Genomic DNA, 15,297 nt, shown 5'->3' with positions numbered 1-15,297 from the left:
CAGTCGCGGGTGTATCGATGCGATACGCACACCACCCACGGGGCCCGGGTGAGGTGAGATGATAAACGAATATTTGAGGCTCCGGCACGATTGATTCGATGGTCATTCGGATCGGAGCAAGTGAACGAAGCAGGTCGGCCTGGCAGGGCGCCTAGTGCACGAAGTCGAAGCGTTGCAGCATTCCGCATGAGGTGAGTAGGAGAGTGTGTGTGTGTGTGGTGGAATTGAATTGAATTGTGTCTATCGTGGCGTGACGCAAAAACATTTCGGAAAGGGGGTTCGCCGCTTAACCGCCGAGCCAACCTTGTCCAGCCCTGAACGGCAGCAGTGGATGCAGTGCGGTTGTTTACAAGTGTGTTCGATAGCAAAACAAAATACCTCCAGCTCCCGGAAGAGGTGCACAACATCAGCAACCAGTTGGGAAATGCTGTCAGTGTCTGAGGGGTGGAAAACATACGGAAGAAAACCCATATTACCACGTGACCGCGTACGGGTTCCCAAGCATCTCGTTATGAGTGGGGTCTCGCTCATCATAAGGAGTCGGCGGATGGCCCGTGCCTGTCCGAAGCCCTCGATACATCAATGTCAAATCAGCACCCGTTGGACCGTGATAATGCACATAAGCACACATGAGTGTATCTCAAGTGATATGGATTGGGTTGAAAGGGGCAATGTTTAGTCACGTCCTAGCCTTGGAAGGGCGCCTATCGATGTAGTTTTCGGTCGCAACACTAGCCACTATTTGCACGTGAGGCAATTAGTTCGATCACGCGGAGAACAACAGGAGACCAGCATGAATATATTAACACACGGTACTTCCACCACAAGAACCAGTTCCGATAAGCTCCTTCACGAGTGCAGTGTACGAGTGTCGCCTTCGAGTGGAGTTCGGAACTCGCTCGGATGGCAAGAGAAACAAGTTTGGTAAGGCTTAATCCCGAGTGAAAGCCATCGAAACTAGCCAGCAAACGGTGAATTCTGTGCAAATTCTGTAGTCAGTGTGATCTTGTTTGTTCCCCCCGGAGTGAGTTCTGTACTGCGAAGTAGACGTCGCTTCACAATGTTGATATCAACCTTAATTTCTAATCGTTCGTCCGGTGTTTAACAATCGATTTTATTGTTTGCCGATAACAATCCGTGCGTCCGGCTAGTATTGCTGATTGTGTAAAGTGGTGTGTTTTTGTTGGTACATATCGTTCCAGGATTATCACAATTCGTAGTGTTGCCCCCTTTTTTTGACCATGCGATAATAACAGAGCGTTCACAGTGATGATCTTCCAGGCAGTGTTAAGTTGGTTCGAATAAGACAGATCTTGGACTCAACACCAGAAGCACCCGTGGGCTGTGACCCGGGAAAGGATACCAAACGCAAGTCGATCGATTGATCTCACAAGCGTGCAGCGATGAGCGGCATCCAGAATGATGCATTTCTCACGGAGATGGAAGTAAGTGAGAAGATCCCTCAAATGGGAAGTTCGATATGGGCGACTGTATCACACTGTTTGTGTTTAAAATCTTCCCCACAGGACGGTACATCAACCCTAACGAAACGCAAATCCAATGGACTCATGGCAGTGGTCGAGGTACGTACGTAGGTGCTGCTTCCGTGCGACGGTTAAGCGATGTGTGGATCGTAAAGTAATAACGCTTGCCGAGGGTGGCACTAAGATTGTAGATTGCACTTGCAGACAGTTATCTACGCCCGAAGGCGTGTGGCAAGTCGGGGAGATAGCTCTTTCTGGTTTCTCTTTCCTCCCCACAACATCATCCTTCAGCGGCACATTATCTTGAATGACATTCACACCAATTAGTGAACTGTTTTTGAGTATTTACACAGCCCCGATTCTGCGTTCTTCTGCAGGGTGTGCCGTCGATATCGTACGGAAACGATGGAGCACCAACACTGGCCGGTGGAAGCGAACCTCCATCGACGGGCGGCAAACTGTACGACAGACTTTCCGGAGCCTTCGAGCGGCACAAGAAACACCTCCAGTTGGGCGTGTACATTCTGGTGAATGTTGTTGTTGTTGTGTTCTTCGGTTTCGCTACCAATTACTACCTCGAGTATGGTACGTTGTATGGTGGAGTGTTTGGTCGTTGAGGCTGAAGTACCTGCGCCGGAAGAATGCTGGAGAATGTATTCCAATGTCCTCTTATCGTTCGACAGAGCAAACGGAATGTGGTATGCAGTGGTGTGATGGATACGGTATGCTGGTACTGCTGGTTGGTTTCGTCTATTTGGGTCTGCTGTACTACCATGTGGCAAAACCATTGCTGGGGCGACACTTTAAGGAGTTCATAGTACAACCTGTCACAAGAATGGTAGTCCACATCAGTAAACCTTGGTAAGTACCATGGATGGTTCAGTCTTTTTGGTTTATCATTTGCTGAAGTCACACGACATAAGAGCATGCCCGTCATGGGTTCAAGCCTCCTAGTAGGTCCATTAGAAGGTCCAAAGGCAAGCTTAGACTAACTACAAAGGTAATTGCGCAAACAAGCAACACGATGATTAATGAAGTGGGTAAATTTCTCTGGATTAAATTTCTCACATTTGACTACCTAAATTGTTTAGTTAGTATCCGTGAGATGGTTGTTGAAATGGAATGCCTGTCTCTGTTTGGAAAGCCTTAGAGATACTTAAATGCATGTTCAAAAAGACTTCATTTTAATGCTTCTCTCTTGTTTCAGGTACATACGCCTTGGTGCCGTCGCATTGGTGCTGGTCGGTTTCGCCCTGTTCGTGTACTTCGAAACGCGTGACCAAACCGAACGGCTTATGTCCCTCACCGGCATGGCGTTCCTGCTCGCCGTCTCCTTCCTAATATCCAAACACCCAACCCGAATAAACTACCGTACCGTCGTGCTCGGCGCCATCTTTCAGTTCCTGCTCGGGCTGTTCTGCATACGCTGGGATGTAGGCCGTAGCATCTTTTCCTGCGTCGGCGATAAGGTTGCCACGTTCTTGAACTACACGCGTGCCGGTGCCGCGTTCGTGTACGGCATGGTGCTGGTCGGTGACGGCGAGAACGAGTACGCAATCTTTGCGTTCTCCGTCCTGTCTGTGATATACTTCTTCAGCTTCTTCATCTCCATCCTGTACTATCTGGGCGCGATGCAGTGGGTCGTGCTGAAGCTGGGCTGGATACTGCAGTCGATCCTCGGCACAACCGTGTGTGAAAGTGTGATTGCGGCGGCCAACATTTTCCTCGGTATGAGCGAATCGCCGCTACTGATACGACCGTACCTGAAAGATCTGACCCACTCGGAGATACACTCGATCATGACGTCGGGGTATGCGACAGTGTCCGGGACAGTGCTGGCAGCGTACATCTCGTTCGGTGCCAATCCGGCTCACCTTATCACGGCTAGCGTGATGGCGGCACCGGGTGCACTTTGCTTCGCGAAGATGATCTACCCCGAGACGGAGGAGAGCAAGACGCGATCGGATAACATACAGATGGAGGAGTCGTGAGTGTTTTGGCCAATCATGTGTGTAGATTATGAAGGATAAAGCTAACAAAACAAACTTACTTCTCTTTCTAGTACCGACTCCTCCATGTTGGATGCGGCCAGTAATGGGGCCAGTGCGGCGACACCGCTCGTCCTGGGCATCATTGCCAATCTGATCGCGTTCGTGTCGTTCATTGCCTTCCTGAACGGGGTGCTGTCCTGGTTTGGGTGGCGCGTCGGCTGGGAGGACGTATCGCTGGAGAGCATCTTCGGTGCCGTCTTCCGACCGCTCGCCTTCGTGATGGGCGTCCCGTGGGACGACAGCTACTACGTCGGCAAGGTGATCGGCATCAAGATGATCGTGAACGAGTTTGTCGCGTTCGAGCGGCTCGGCGAGTTCATCACGGAGCAGGTGATATCGGTAAGTGTTAGTGGTTGAAGGAGCTTAAAATAAGTGCAGGAAAATGATTCTATCTATCTCCTTGCAGCCCAGATCAGCGGCTATTGCAACGTACGCCGTGTGCGGGTTTGCTAACCCGAGCTCGATGGGTATCATGATCGGTACGCTCAGTGCCATGACGCCGGACAAGCGCGGCGCCATTACCTCGGTCGCGTTCCGGGCGTTCATGGCGGGATCGATCGTGTGCTTCATGACGGCCAGCATCGGCGGACTGCTGATGGATGATGCGATTTTTAACGGATTTGGCAGGATGGGGCCGATCGAACAGTCGATCGCGTTGGTGAACGGTACGCTCGGTGTGCCAGCTTTAACTCAGTAGCATTTGTTAGGTTAAAGAGATATAAAAAAGTGTCATGAATAAACCAAACGTAATAGTATCATTTGTCAGTATTAAAAACACAGTTGTTTTTGGAGTTGAATTGCAAACCCCGTAACGAACATTTGCTTCCTTCCGTTGGCACGTCTATGCAAGTTCTAATTCTAAGCAAGTTCTCTACAAACATATACTTTAAAGGTACAGGACAGGTTTGAGATTGATTGCACACATGGTTTCGGGATCAGTTCCATGGACTGGTATGGTTTCAGTATCAGTTCCAAAATGGGCCAGTATGGGTTTGAGATCTATTCGATGATTGGTATAGATTCAGTAATTGTTCCAGGAACGGTGTGGGTTCAGTATTAATTGCAGGATTGATATGAAGTCTGGATCAGTTATAGGACAGGTTTGCGGTCGCGAATAATCCCAGGACTGGTATGGGTACCAGTTCCGGCGTTAGTATGGGTTCATGATTCATTCCACAACCGGTATGAGATGGGTATCAATTCCCAATCTGACATGAATTCCAAAGAAATACCAGAACTGTAGATTTAGGAGCAGTTCCAGAGCCTTTATGGGTTCGGGAGAGAGTTAGAGGACCGCAGTTGTCTGGGTCACATACAGATTCAGGTTCAGTTCTAAGGACCGGTACAGAACAGGATCAATTCCAACACTGATGTGGGTACGATGTTAGTTGAAGGACTAGTGGAAGGGTCGGGGATCATTTATAGGATTGATAGGAGTTAGGGATCAGTTTCAGAATCGTTATGGGTTTACGATCATTTCCAGTAATTCCCGATATGGGTGCATGATCAGTTTCACTTCCCCATCGATTGCAGGGGAATTAAACGTTGTTTAAGTATCTTTGCTTGCTTCCCGGCCTGGTTATGCACTCTCGAAATTATTTTGCATAGTCGAGGCAAAGGTATTGTTTTTTTTAATTAAACACCACACTGTAACCTACATCTTATCAGCAATACTACGCTCAGCGAGCATTCTTAGTAGTAAGCAATTTCATTGTAGCCCTAAACGATATCACGCTATACGTTAGCACCGATTACAAACCGTAAACAAACCGTAGGTACAACACCACCAACACTACTGCATGTCGCTCACGAAAGCTCTCGGTGTGTTATTCCCCCATATCATCCGCACGATACGCAGAGCACGTTTTGTAACAACAGAGCCTGCCTGCAAAGGGTGACTTTCCCGCCCGGCCACCAATAGCTCATCGTCGTTTAATTCATTGACGTCGGCACTGTGTGGCCTTTTAAAAGCGCTCCCAAACATCTCCGTGAGTTCCATTCGTTTGCCATTAGTCTGGTGGATCGGTCTTGGCACAGTTCGACGGCACACACGATGACACGACGCTGAGTGGGTTGTGCCGGTTGGGTGAAACGTGTTTTTGCGACGGTTGCGCGTGATTCCCCCAAAAACGTCAGCCGTTAGGGAAGCGAGAGAGAGAGGGCAAGCAGATATCTACCTGCGTTTTTGGAGGGGTGAGAGAGGGTGCGTTTTTATAGCTTGATGCAGGTGAATGCTGTCTAGGGGTGGTGGTATAGAGCCGTGTGTGTTTTGAAGATCATTAGTACGATCGAGCGGTGTGTGGCGAGTCGAAGCTGTTTTGAAGTTCGCTGTACGTTGGCTTTGAGCTTTCTGTGTTTGAAGAAAATTTGAAAATAATCAAAATAGTTCAAAACAGTGTAAGCTGTAGTTGAAAGTGAAATGTAATGTGAAAAAGAAGATATTGAGGCAATCAAAATCGAAAACGGCGCCTTCAGTTGTTTGCTCAGCTGATAGCAAAGTGCCAGCGGAATACCGATTGAGTTCCCGTTTCCAGGAATGAATTAGAAATTTGCAACACTCATCCTTTCACATACTCGACTTATCACTCAACGATGGCTACCAACGGGCTGTACACAATGCGTGGTGATGACGATCAAACATCTGTCCGTTGCATTGTTGACTCAAAAGTTAGCACAACTGCCCTATCTATCTATCTATGCAACGTCCTATCTAAATGCATACTTTCTTCCCCATCCCCGCACACAAGGAGGAAATTGCACTCTCAACACTCGGCTTGGATGACGCACCGACCCCGACCGGCAAGGCGAAGCAATACGGCGCCATGAAACGATACACCTCGATACTTGTCATCAACGGATGCGTTGCGGTGTTTTTTGCATTCGCCACGAAACGCTTCATTCAGCATGGTAAGGGTAGCTGCGTTTGAAGGACGCGAGTTTCGAATACAATCTCCGATCTCTAATTGTAGAGCGAAACTGCCAAACGAACTGCGGCATGCAGTGGTGCGACGGGTACGGGATGTTGGTGCTTCTGCTTGCGTTTGCCTACGCCGGGATGCTTTACTTTCTGCTCTTGAAGCCCATCTGCGGACCGCCACTCTCCAGGAAGTTTGCCCCGGTTGCAGCCCTTTGCCAACGGACGTTTCGCTTACGCGCTGTAAAACTCTCCCTGGGTGCGATCGTGCTTCTCGGGCTCGCTATATTCCTGTACTTTGACACGCGTGACGACACCATCCGATTGATGCCACTCACGGGGATGGTTGTGATGCTGGCGCTCTCCTTTCTGGTCTCGAAACACCGCCGTTCCATCAACTATCGCCCCGTTTGCGCGGGTCTGCTCGTGCAGGCGCTGCTCGGCCTGATTTGCATCCGCTGGGACGTAGGGCGAGCCATCTTCTCCTGCATCGGTGCAAAGGTTGACACCTTCCTGAGCTATTCCTCCGTCGGTGCTGGCTTCGTTTACGGCGATGCACTCCTCAACCAGTACGCCGTGTTTGCGTTTGCCGTGCTGAGTGTGATCTACTTCTTTAGCTTCTTCATCTCCGTGCTGTACTATCTCGGCGCGATGCAGTGGGTGGTGCTGAAGCTTGGATGGATCCTCCAGTCCCTCATGGGAACGACGGTTTGTGAAGGCATCATGGCGGCGGCCAACATCTTTCTCGGCATGAGCGAAACGCCACTCATCATCCGACCGTACGTGAAGGATCTAACGCACTCGGAGCTGCACTCCGTAATGGCATCGGGGTTTGCGACCGTCTCGGGGACGGTGCTGGCCGCCTACATCTCATTCGGCGCCAGCCCGGGACATCTCGTGACGGCGAGCGTCATATCCGCACCGGCCGTGCTGTGCGTGGCGAAGATCATCTATCCCGAGGTGGAGGAAAGCAAAACGACGTCTGAAAATATTCAAATCGAAAAGTCGTTAGTATTGGTGTGATCGGTTGTAGAAGAGGTGACTATAATTAAATTACCTTTTTCGTTTGATTAGCACCGATTCGTCTGTTGTTGATGCCGCCTGCAATGGTGCCAGTTCGGCCACCTCACTGATCCTCGGCATCATTGCCAATCTGATCGCGTTCGTATCGTTTGTGGCGTTCTGCAACGGTATGCTGGCCTGGCTCGGCATGCTGGTGGGAGTGGACGGCGTTTCGTTGGAGTGGTTCTGTGGCTACATCTTCCGTCCCCTTGCGTTTGTGATGGGTGTGTCCTGGAAGGACAGTGAGCATGTCGGGCAGGTGATCGGCATTAAGACGGTGGTGAACGAGTTCGTCGCCTACCAGCGGCTAGGGGAGCTCATACGCAGCGAAATCATAACGGTAAGAGTGCAAGATAAACGGCTCGTGCTCGAGTACTGGATTATCTTTCCTTTCCTTTTTTTTATCAGAAACGATCGGCAACGATAGCGACTTACGCGATTTGTGGCTTTGCAAACCCCAGCTCGTTGGGAATTATGATCGGGGCGATGAGTGCGATGGCGCCCGAACGGCGCAGCTCCATTACGGCCGTGTCGTTTCGTTCCTTTATTACCGGTTCGGTTGCCTGCTTCATGACCGCGTGCATTGCAGGTAAGAAGCAACCGAAGAAAAGCTTTCTTTCATTATGCTTTAATGACGGTTTCTACAAATTACCCTATTTCTATCCTACAGGACTTCTTATTGACGATTTTCAAGGGTCGAATGATACACCGCTCAATGTTTCGACTTCATTAAACTCTACTGTGTAAGACTCGACATTGATGGGATATTCACATCAACTGTAAATAAAAAGTATTAATTATAGTTTTACTCGAATAAAGCCATGTTGCTGCTGTGCTGTGTTACAATACATTTATTCACGAGCAAGCCAAATAATCATCCTGTCCATACTTCCTATTTCTCTTTCAAAATACATGAGCCTCAATCCTACTACTGGGTGGGACGATGCGGGGTGGTAGTTAATACGAGTGGAATGTGAAGTGGGCGTTCTACGAGGGGGATTGATTGATTATACAGCACGATATAACTTGTTGCATCTTCCGTTTTAGAAAATTGAGCAAGTCGTATTTGGTGATGCGCTTGCCATTACACGCATGAGCACATTGTTCGCTTGCAGCATCACTTTACGCAAGTAGGAGATTGAGCTTCTACAGCCAGCTATAACACACGGTAAGCACCTGTACGAGCGGGGGAATCGACCCTTGGCCAGATCTAAGCGCAAACAAACTCAAACCAATTTCACGCACATGAAGCCAGCTTCAACTTAATATCATTGTTTTGCGCCACTGCCTTTCAACCGAAACTAAAACACAGTTAAAACTCAAACTGCCTCTACAATCAATTAGCTATTTGGATCAGTCCTATACACACACACACACATGGTCCTAATACTCTCTCTCTTTCGCTTCACGTCGCAGACAACAAATTAAAACATGATTTAAACAAAACTTAAAAGCATTAACAGGATAATACACCCTTTGTAAGCGTAATTGGGTAGCAGCCGGCCGGATCGACGGTTCTTTGTTTCGGCGTTTTTGTTGCCCCCCTCCCCGCGCGGATCTCAAGGCAATCCGTGCAGATCGTACCGCGTGTAAAGGTTCTGCGTACGATCGTACACGTTGCGCGTGACGGACAGCATTTCCGGCAGCAGCTTCATCGCACCGGTCACATCCATGCACACCCGCTCGAGCAGCTGGTCCCTCGTCGGCAGCGCGTACATCGCTACGGTGGCACCCTTCCGGATGAGCCAGGGGTGAAATTGAGCAAGCGTATCGTTGTACGCGGCCTGGCAGACGCCGTTCGTCTTGCCGTCGCCCTCCAGCTCACCGAGACGCTTCAGAAACTCTTGTATAAAATCTGCAATTGAGGGATACGCATCGATATACACCGTTAATGGGGCAATTACATTTCAAATAGTAGCCACGTTGCGGGTGATAAAACAAAAACAACCGGTTGCTTTAAAACCGGACACGGTGGCACGGCAGTACTAGATAAGATAGGCGTGCACACAGATGCATTTTTTTTTTGCAGACACTCACCCAGCCCACGGTGAAGCCGTAGCAGTGTCCGGCTGCCCGAGACGTAGTCTTTCTTGTTGAGCAAATTCGACTCCTGCTCGTACTGCATCATCGTGCGGATGGTGAGGAAGCTGTCCGCATTTTCCTTGCCGCGCAGCTTCTCCAGGATTTCCACCTTTTCCTTCACGTCGCTGCTCACGAACCCGAACACCGTGCCCATCAGCTGGAAAAATCTACAAATTGGGAGGAAGGGAGCGTGAGCGGGATGTTGTGATAAGATTCGATCGTGGGCAATCGTGATAAGCGTTTCTTACTTGTACAGCTCCTTGAACGCTTCCAGATACTGGTCCACGTACACATCATCCTCCTCGACCAGACTTTCCGTAAACTTGGCGTGCACCTTTTGCAGATCGAACTTTTCCACCGACATGATTGTTGTGCTGTTCGCGCGCTGTGTAGAAAATCTAGAAAAAAAAACACAAGAATGCACAAACCCGGCACACGACACTACTGCTAGCACGGTGGAGCGATATGTTGCTTGATCGATTTGCGTCCCACGAGAATAAAGCTCGCGGAAAACGGAAAAACTGAAAACACTACACAAAGGAAAACAGCCCAGACAAGGCGGGTGAGCGTGTGCGATTGTTGTTCTTGTGCAAAAATGACAACACAGCTGTTCCCACCTCCACCTCTCCTCGCCCACAACAGTCTTCGGCAGCCTTTCGGGCGATGTCGTTCGCGTTGTAATAAAACGTCGCATGCGGTAAAACATCGCAACCCTCGAACCGGCGCGTATAAACCAACGGTGCAAGAAAACTAATCGCGTCAAGCAAACGATGTTTCCGGCGGTCGGCTTCGAGCTGTCATTGCGCGAATTGTCAACTGTCAGCTTTCTTTCCGGTCCAAGATGGTAAGCGATGTTGTCGAAGATTTTCTGCGCTCGTCCAAAAATTGTCGCTAAAATCGGTGAAGTTGTGCAAAGCGGGCGGTGAAATTGGTGAAAACACGGCAAGCATGGCCGCGGGCATCGATGGCACCAGTACTGCAGGCGGCTGGGTTGTAGTTTTTCACGAAAACGGGTGAAACCTTACGCCGTCTGCCACATGTTTATCTTGTGTGTGTGCTTCGCGTCGTGGGTATTGGTGCTGCTGGCGGCAGTGGGGATGGTGGTGGAAATGCTAAAAATGTGCCCAAGTTAAGCCCAGCGGCAAGCTTCACCGGTTTTTATACGCGACAATTGTGGCGAATTATGTGCAGTGAAGGAGGATGAAATGGCGCAGAGAGGGTTAATGTGTCTTCGTTCTGTTACAGTCGTCTTTCACCAGGTTCGTGGAGACTGGCCGCGTCGCCAAATGCGCTGTTGGAAAATACAAGGGACGCCTTGTAGCTATCGTCAATGTGATTGATCAGAATCGGGTAAGTTTCTTTTTGTTGCGATTAATGCCACCCCGGTGGGAAAGTTTGATTCATTTTAGTTCTCACAATACACACACACACACGCGCCGGTGAACCGTCCAGAGGCAGGCAAGACTCGGGTCGTGTGGTGATTTAACCTTCGATTCAATGATGATGTTTTCTACGGAAAACAAGAACTAATTAGGAAGAGCCGTCTGAAACGTACCTGAAGTAGCGCTTCCAGAACTGAAGTTTTGTTGCCAAAAATGTCCCACACTTTGCGAACAATCAAAGCGTTGTCTCGGTTTCCGTCGTGTTTCGTTTTGTCACTAAATCCGGCATCTCTCTCGCTATCCGCAGGTACTGATCGATGGCCCCACCAGCGGCGTTCCCCGTCAACAGTACGCCGTGAACCATCTGCATCTGACGAAGTTCCGCGTGCGCTTCCCGCATACTGCCCGTACCCGTCTGGTGCGCGATGCCCTCGAGAAGTTCGACATCAGGAAGAAGTTCGAGGAGACCAGATGGTACGAGCGTTCCGTCGCCAAAGCAAAGGTGAGTGTTGCTAAGCAAGTGTGCCCAAGTACGTCGTGTGTGTGTTTGGCGTTCGTTCCTCGTTCCATCCGTGATGAACCTTTTTGCGTAAATATAATTTACATGATAGGAAATGCCGGCTGATACAAACATGAAGCCAATTCTGTTCTGAAATGGAAGTTAGAATATTATTTAAAATGCAAACACCACACAGCACTAGACGACGCCTTTTACCGTTCCCTCTGCGGTAATTTCCATGCTAACTTTGTTTCTCTCAATCTCTTCTCGCCTCGTATAGCGCTTCAGCATGAACGATTTCGATCGCTTCAAGCTGCGTCTTGCCCGCCGCGAACGTAACGCCATCGTCAGCGCGCAGTACAAGAAGATGAAGAAGGTGGTCGTCAGCAACGGTATGCTGTTCGGCAAGCCGCGCAAGGGAACGAAACCGCTGCCGTCGAAGCGCGAGAAGAAGCCCGAGGATGCCGCCAAGAAGAAGAAGAAGAAGGCCAAGAACCCCAAGAAGGAGGCGGGCAAGAAGGTCGCGGCCAAGAAGTGAGAGCGGTGGCTAACGAATTACTACTATCGGGACGCAGCGGGAGTGTATAATTATTAAAAGCCGTTCAAAAGAGGAAGAAGTAAAACCAACCACGAAAAAAACACACAAAAACATTCAACGCTTCGATGTTCAATCAATACAACATTCGTAAAGTTCGAGAGAAAGTGACGCAGGACAGGATGAAGGGATGTTGAAGTAAAGAAAAAGGTCCACACACAAAAATTTTACGGCTTTTCGCTTCCCGATTTGATTGTACTGGCTGCTGAGCGAAGGAAAATTGAAAATACTTGAGGCAAGATAGCGAAAGAATGCGATTAGTTACTGTTTTGACCCTTTGGTTTATTTCTTCTCCTTCCATAGGCAGAAAATTTAATTTCTTTCCAACGAAAACCAGAGTCTTGTTAGATTTTTTTTGGCCTTTACATTCTATATTTGCACATATTGGTTAATTATAAATTTAATTCATTTGCATTCTACTTTCTCTCCCTTATGAAGTTCTCGCCTTCATTCGTAACCTTATCGGTTGGTCAGGTTGATTGATTAGTTTCGTTTTCACATCCATCGGAACGGTTCCTGCCCACTCAATCTCGAAAGAACGAATCAGCTAGAAGAGTTTGAAAGAAAACATAATTAAGCATAATGTTCAAATACAGTCCACCCACCAACCTTGCTTACCCTTAGAAGCAACACAAGCATGCTCTGTTCGGCCAACCGACGTGCGATGCATGACCGCATACCGTGGCCAAACGGAAGCACCAGGTGCGGATGCACTGGTTCCTTTGTCTCACGCATCCACCGTTCAGGGAGGAATAGCTGCGGATCACGAAAGTAAGCCTCCTGGCGGCACGAAATCATGTTCTGCGTCACTATCACCGTTCCACGTGGTACTTGATAACCGCCAAGAACGTGATCGCGATTAAGGATGCGTCCCACCCCGATGGAGATGGGATTGAGACGTAACGTTTCCTTCAGAACCGCGCGACAGTACGAAGCTTCCGCTGGAAATTGAATGCCGAAGCACATTTAGCAATTAAAGTAAGGAAGCAGAAGAAAAGGCCTTAACTTACATCCCAGCACAGCCGCACCGATTCGATTTTCCCTTGGATCGGGAAGAATTTTTTTCGCCTCCCGGTACAGCCGGTCCTGTGCGGTGGCCCCGTGCAACCCCAAATGGTAGAGGGCGAAGGCGGTGGTGTAGCTGGTCGTATGCACACCGGCCAGCAGCAGATCCGAAGCCATGCCGATGATGTCGTTCAGCTCCAGGTTCGGATTGCGCAGGTACTCCTCCATGAGCGACTTGGAACCATGCTCGCCGCTTGCCAGCCGTTGCTGGTCCTCGTTGAAGTAGAGCAGCTTCTGGGACACCAGCTCAACGGCCGTCTTTTCCATAAACTCTTGCGCTTTGCGCAACCGTCTGTACGCGGGCGTTTCAAAGTAGCGCCACAGCTGGAAGCCCTGATCGGTGGGCAGGATGCAGGAGTTGGTCGTTTCGGCCGATTCCATCAGGCGGGAGGAAAGCGAGCCCGGGTCCATCTGCTCCTCCGAGAAGCTGTCCAACCGTACGTCGAAGGCAAGCAAGCAGATTACTGGAAAAATAGGGTAGGTATTAGGAAAGTGCTAGAGGAAAATGGCAATAAATTTTAATTAATTTCCCATACATTCCAGATTCAGCCGCGAGACCAGTGGCATAAAGTCCTCTATTAGGATGCTTTTGCCTGGCTCCGTTTGCGCTCTCAGGCGAGTAACGAACTCTTTCGTTATTTTGTCCGTGGCGGGTAGAAAATTGCGCACATTTTGCGGCGAGCTGAGCCCCTTCTGCAGCTCGGAGCGAATTTTCCACCATTCTGCACCGTTGCTGGAAAAAAGTACGTACGATATTGCGTGTTAGCTTGTTTAAACCATTCACGACCATATGGTTGGCACACTTACGTCGGTAGCAGCCCGGCGGTTCGGTAAACGTTCGGACGATCCTTGCGATATTTTTCCAGCGCCGTGTGGCTCCGTCGCGACGGATACATGCCCGGTGTGCGATCGTCCAGCACGGTCGCCACATCGTCCGGATCGTAAAGCCACACAATATCCTGCCCCGGGACCATTGTTTCGCGCACGATCGAACCATACTGGCGGTATTTGTCCTCGCCGGAACGGTGCAGCTCGTCGAAGCTGTAGCGCCCTGTGGAGCGATTCGATTAGGGTGGATGCCATCGTGCGAGAACGGCGCTGGAGCTGCTTACCTATACCCGGTACGTACTGGTACAGATTGCCCAGTCCGAGCGGTCCCCTTGGGCCGGGTATTTCATCGAAGCTTTTAACCGTCCTGAGCGGGGGGGGAGAAAAATGGTTCTTTTCTTGGCCAGGCAAAAGCTGTTTGATTTTATTATGGAACAAAACATACCTTTTCGAAGGTTCGTTGGCTACCGATGAAAAGCCACGCAAACGATTCGTGATTTGTCTTGGAAGATTCATTGCTCTTTACAATATGTAAACAATAGTTTCGAACTTAAAAGGTCAAAAGCATCTTTTTAACCTGTCCACGACACTAAGAAATTATTGAAAGAAAAGTAAGAGCGCACCACAGAGATCACGGCGGTCCGTCGTTCGCGCAAGATCTGACAACAATGCTAGCCGGTTTACATCGATCTGCTTGCGCGATCGCGAGCGGCGATCGGTTTCGTTTCACGCACACCACTGTAAACTCTTTCCGTTTTGTCACAGATGATCGATACGACGGACCACTGTTATTGTATTTTGAATTTTTCAATGAACTATTTGCTATTATTTGCTGTATATTTTTAGATGAAATGAATAATTAAGAAGGCCTTTCCCTGAGCGTATAATCGATCTATCAGTATCGTTCTTTAATGCTGAACGGTACGCGCTCTATGTGGGAACCTGCACGCACACAAACATTGCTTTACATTGGCCCATCGGCTAGCGGTACATAACCGATAGGAGAATGCATAACAAGCATAACAGACCGTGTCGTCGGGCTGACCTTGAATAATAACATGTGGAGTCGAAAAAAAAAAATTGGTGTGCGTGTGCCATCGCCCAGCGCCCGGCGATCGCAGGCTTGCGATAATTTTAACAGCAAACCGTTGATTGATTTTATTGAGCATTAATAGAGCGATTGAGTTATTTTCAAACTCAAGTGACACAGTTTGTGTAGGAAACAGGGCTTTAAAAAAGATTGATTACCACAAGGCCTTTTAACACGTGAACAAAAAAATACGTTCTAAAACTTGAGGAAATGCGTTCTTCAATTAACTTACGTTGCAGAGTGGC

General features: G+C 49.1%; 5 protein-coding genes across 7 annotated transcripts; 3 read left to right on the top strand and 2 right to left on the bottom strand.

The window, feature by feature from the left end:
* The first annotated feature begins 19 nt into the window (after nucleotides 1-19).
* On the top strand, nucleotides 20-4,305 carry LOC121593640 (solute carrier family 28 member 3-like). 3 transcript variants are annotated; one of them, XM_041916197.1, is made up of 8 exons: nucleotides 20-191; nucleotides 1,203-1,445; nucleotides 1,527-1,583; nucleotides 1,838-2,069; nucleotides 2,168-2,345; nucleotides 2,692-3,471; nucleotides 3,547-3,874; nucleotides 3,942-4,305. In XM_041916197.1, the coding sequence occupies exons 2-8, from the start codon at nucleotides 1,404-1,406 to the stop codon at nucleotides 4,230-4,232; spliced, it is 1,908 nt and encodes a 635-aa protein (XP_041772131.1). In that variant the 5' UTR covers nucleotides 20-191; nucleotides 1,203-1,403; the 3' UTR covers nucleotides 4,233-4,305. The 3 variants fall into 3 exon arrangements, with proteins under 3 accessions (XP_041772131.1, XP_041772133.1, XP_041772132.1); XM_041916199.1 differs by having other exon boundaries at nucleotides 24-191; nucleotides 1,862-2,069; nucleotides 3,942-4,304; XM_041916198.1 differs by lacking the exon at nucleotides 20-191 and adding an exon at nucleotides 515-924.
* Nucleotides 4,306-5,394: 1,089 nt separating this feature from the next.
* On the top strand, nucleotides 5,395-8,360 carry LOC121592436 (solute carrier family 28 member 3-like). Its single transcript, XM_041913864.1, has 6 exons — nucleotides 5,395-6,202; nucleotides 6,283-6,442; nucleotides 6,505-7,456; nucleotides 7,524-7,851; nucleotides 7,920-8,100; nucleotides 8,182-8,360. Exons 1-6 carry the CDS (start codon nucleotides 6,128-6,130, stop codon nucleotides 8,256-8,258), a joined length of 1,773 nt encoding a protein of 590 aa, XP_041769798.1. The 5' UTR covers nucleotides 5,395-6,127; the 3' UTR covers nucleotides 8,259-8,360.
* On the bottom strand, nucleotides 8,290-10,254 carry LOC121592438 (ceramide-1-phosphate transfer protein). Its single transcript, XM_041913866.1, has 3 exons — nucleotides 9,842-10,254; nucleotides 9,549-9,760; nucleotides 8,290-9,366 (listed from the first exon to the last, which is right to left on the bottom strand). Exons 1-3 carry the CDS (start codon nucleotides 9,955-9,957, stop codon nucleotides 9,071-9,073), a joined length of 624 nt encoding a protein of 207 aa, XP_041769800.1. The 5' UTR covers nucleotides 9,958-10,254; the 3' UTR covers nucleotides 8,290-9,070.
* Nucleotides 10,255-10,817: 563 nt separating this feature from the next.
* Nucleotides 10,818-12,130, top strand: LOC121592347 (60S ribosomal protein L14; the record flags this gene model as incomplete). The annotated part of the gene is made up of 3 exons (XM_041913747.1): nucleotides 10,818-10,943; nucleotides 11,283-11,477; nucleotides 11,755-12,130. Coding segments are annotated over 3 exons (579 nt in total), but the record flags the coding sequence as incomplete, so codon positions are not given.
* A 273-nt stretch (nucleotides 12,131-12,403) lies between these two features.
* On the bottom strand, nucleotides 12,404-14,982 carry LOC121592437 (cytochrome P450 302a1, mitochondrial). The gene is made up of 7 exons (XM_041913865.1): nucleotides 14,408-14,982; nucleotides 14,247-14,329; nucleotides 13,942-14,185; nucleotides 13,671-13,867; nucleotides 13,080-13,598; nucleotides 12,688-13,010; nucleotides 12,404-12,616 (listed from the first exon to the last, which is right to left on the bottom strand). The coding sequence occupies exons 1-7, from the start codon at nucleotides 14,476-14,478 to the stop codon at nucleotides 12,500-12,502; spliced, it is 1,554 nt and encodes a 517-aa protein (XP_041769799.1). The 5' UTR covers nucleotides 14,479-14,982; the 3' UTR covers nucleotides 12,404-12,499.
* Between the last annotated feature and the right edge of the window lie 315 nt (nucleotides 14,983-15,297).

Source organism: Anopheles merus, chromosome 2L (genome assembly GCF_017562075.2).
Source record: "Anopheles merus strain MAF chromosome 2L, AmerM5.1, whole genome shotgun sequence".
Lineage (NCBI taxonomy): Eukaryota > Metazoa > Arthropoda > Insecta > Diptera > Culicidae > Anopheles > Anopheles merus.
Note: the sequence above shows the minus strand (reverse complement) of the source record. Positions and strands in the feature narration are given on the sequence as shown.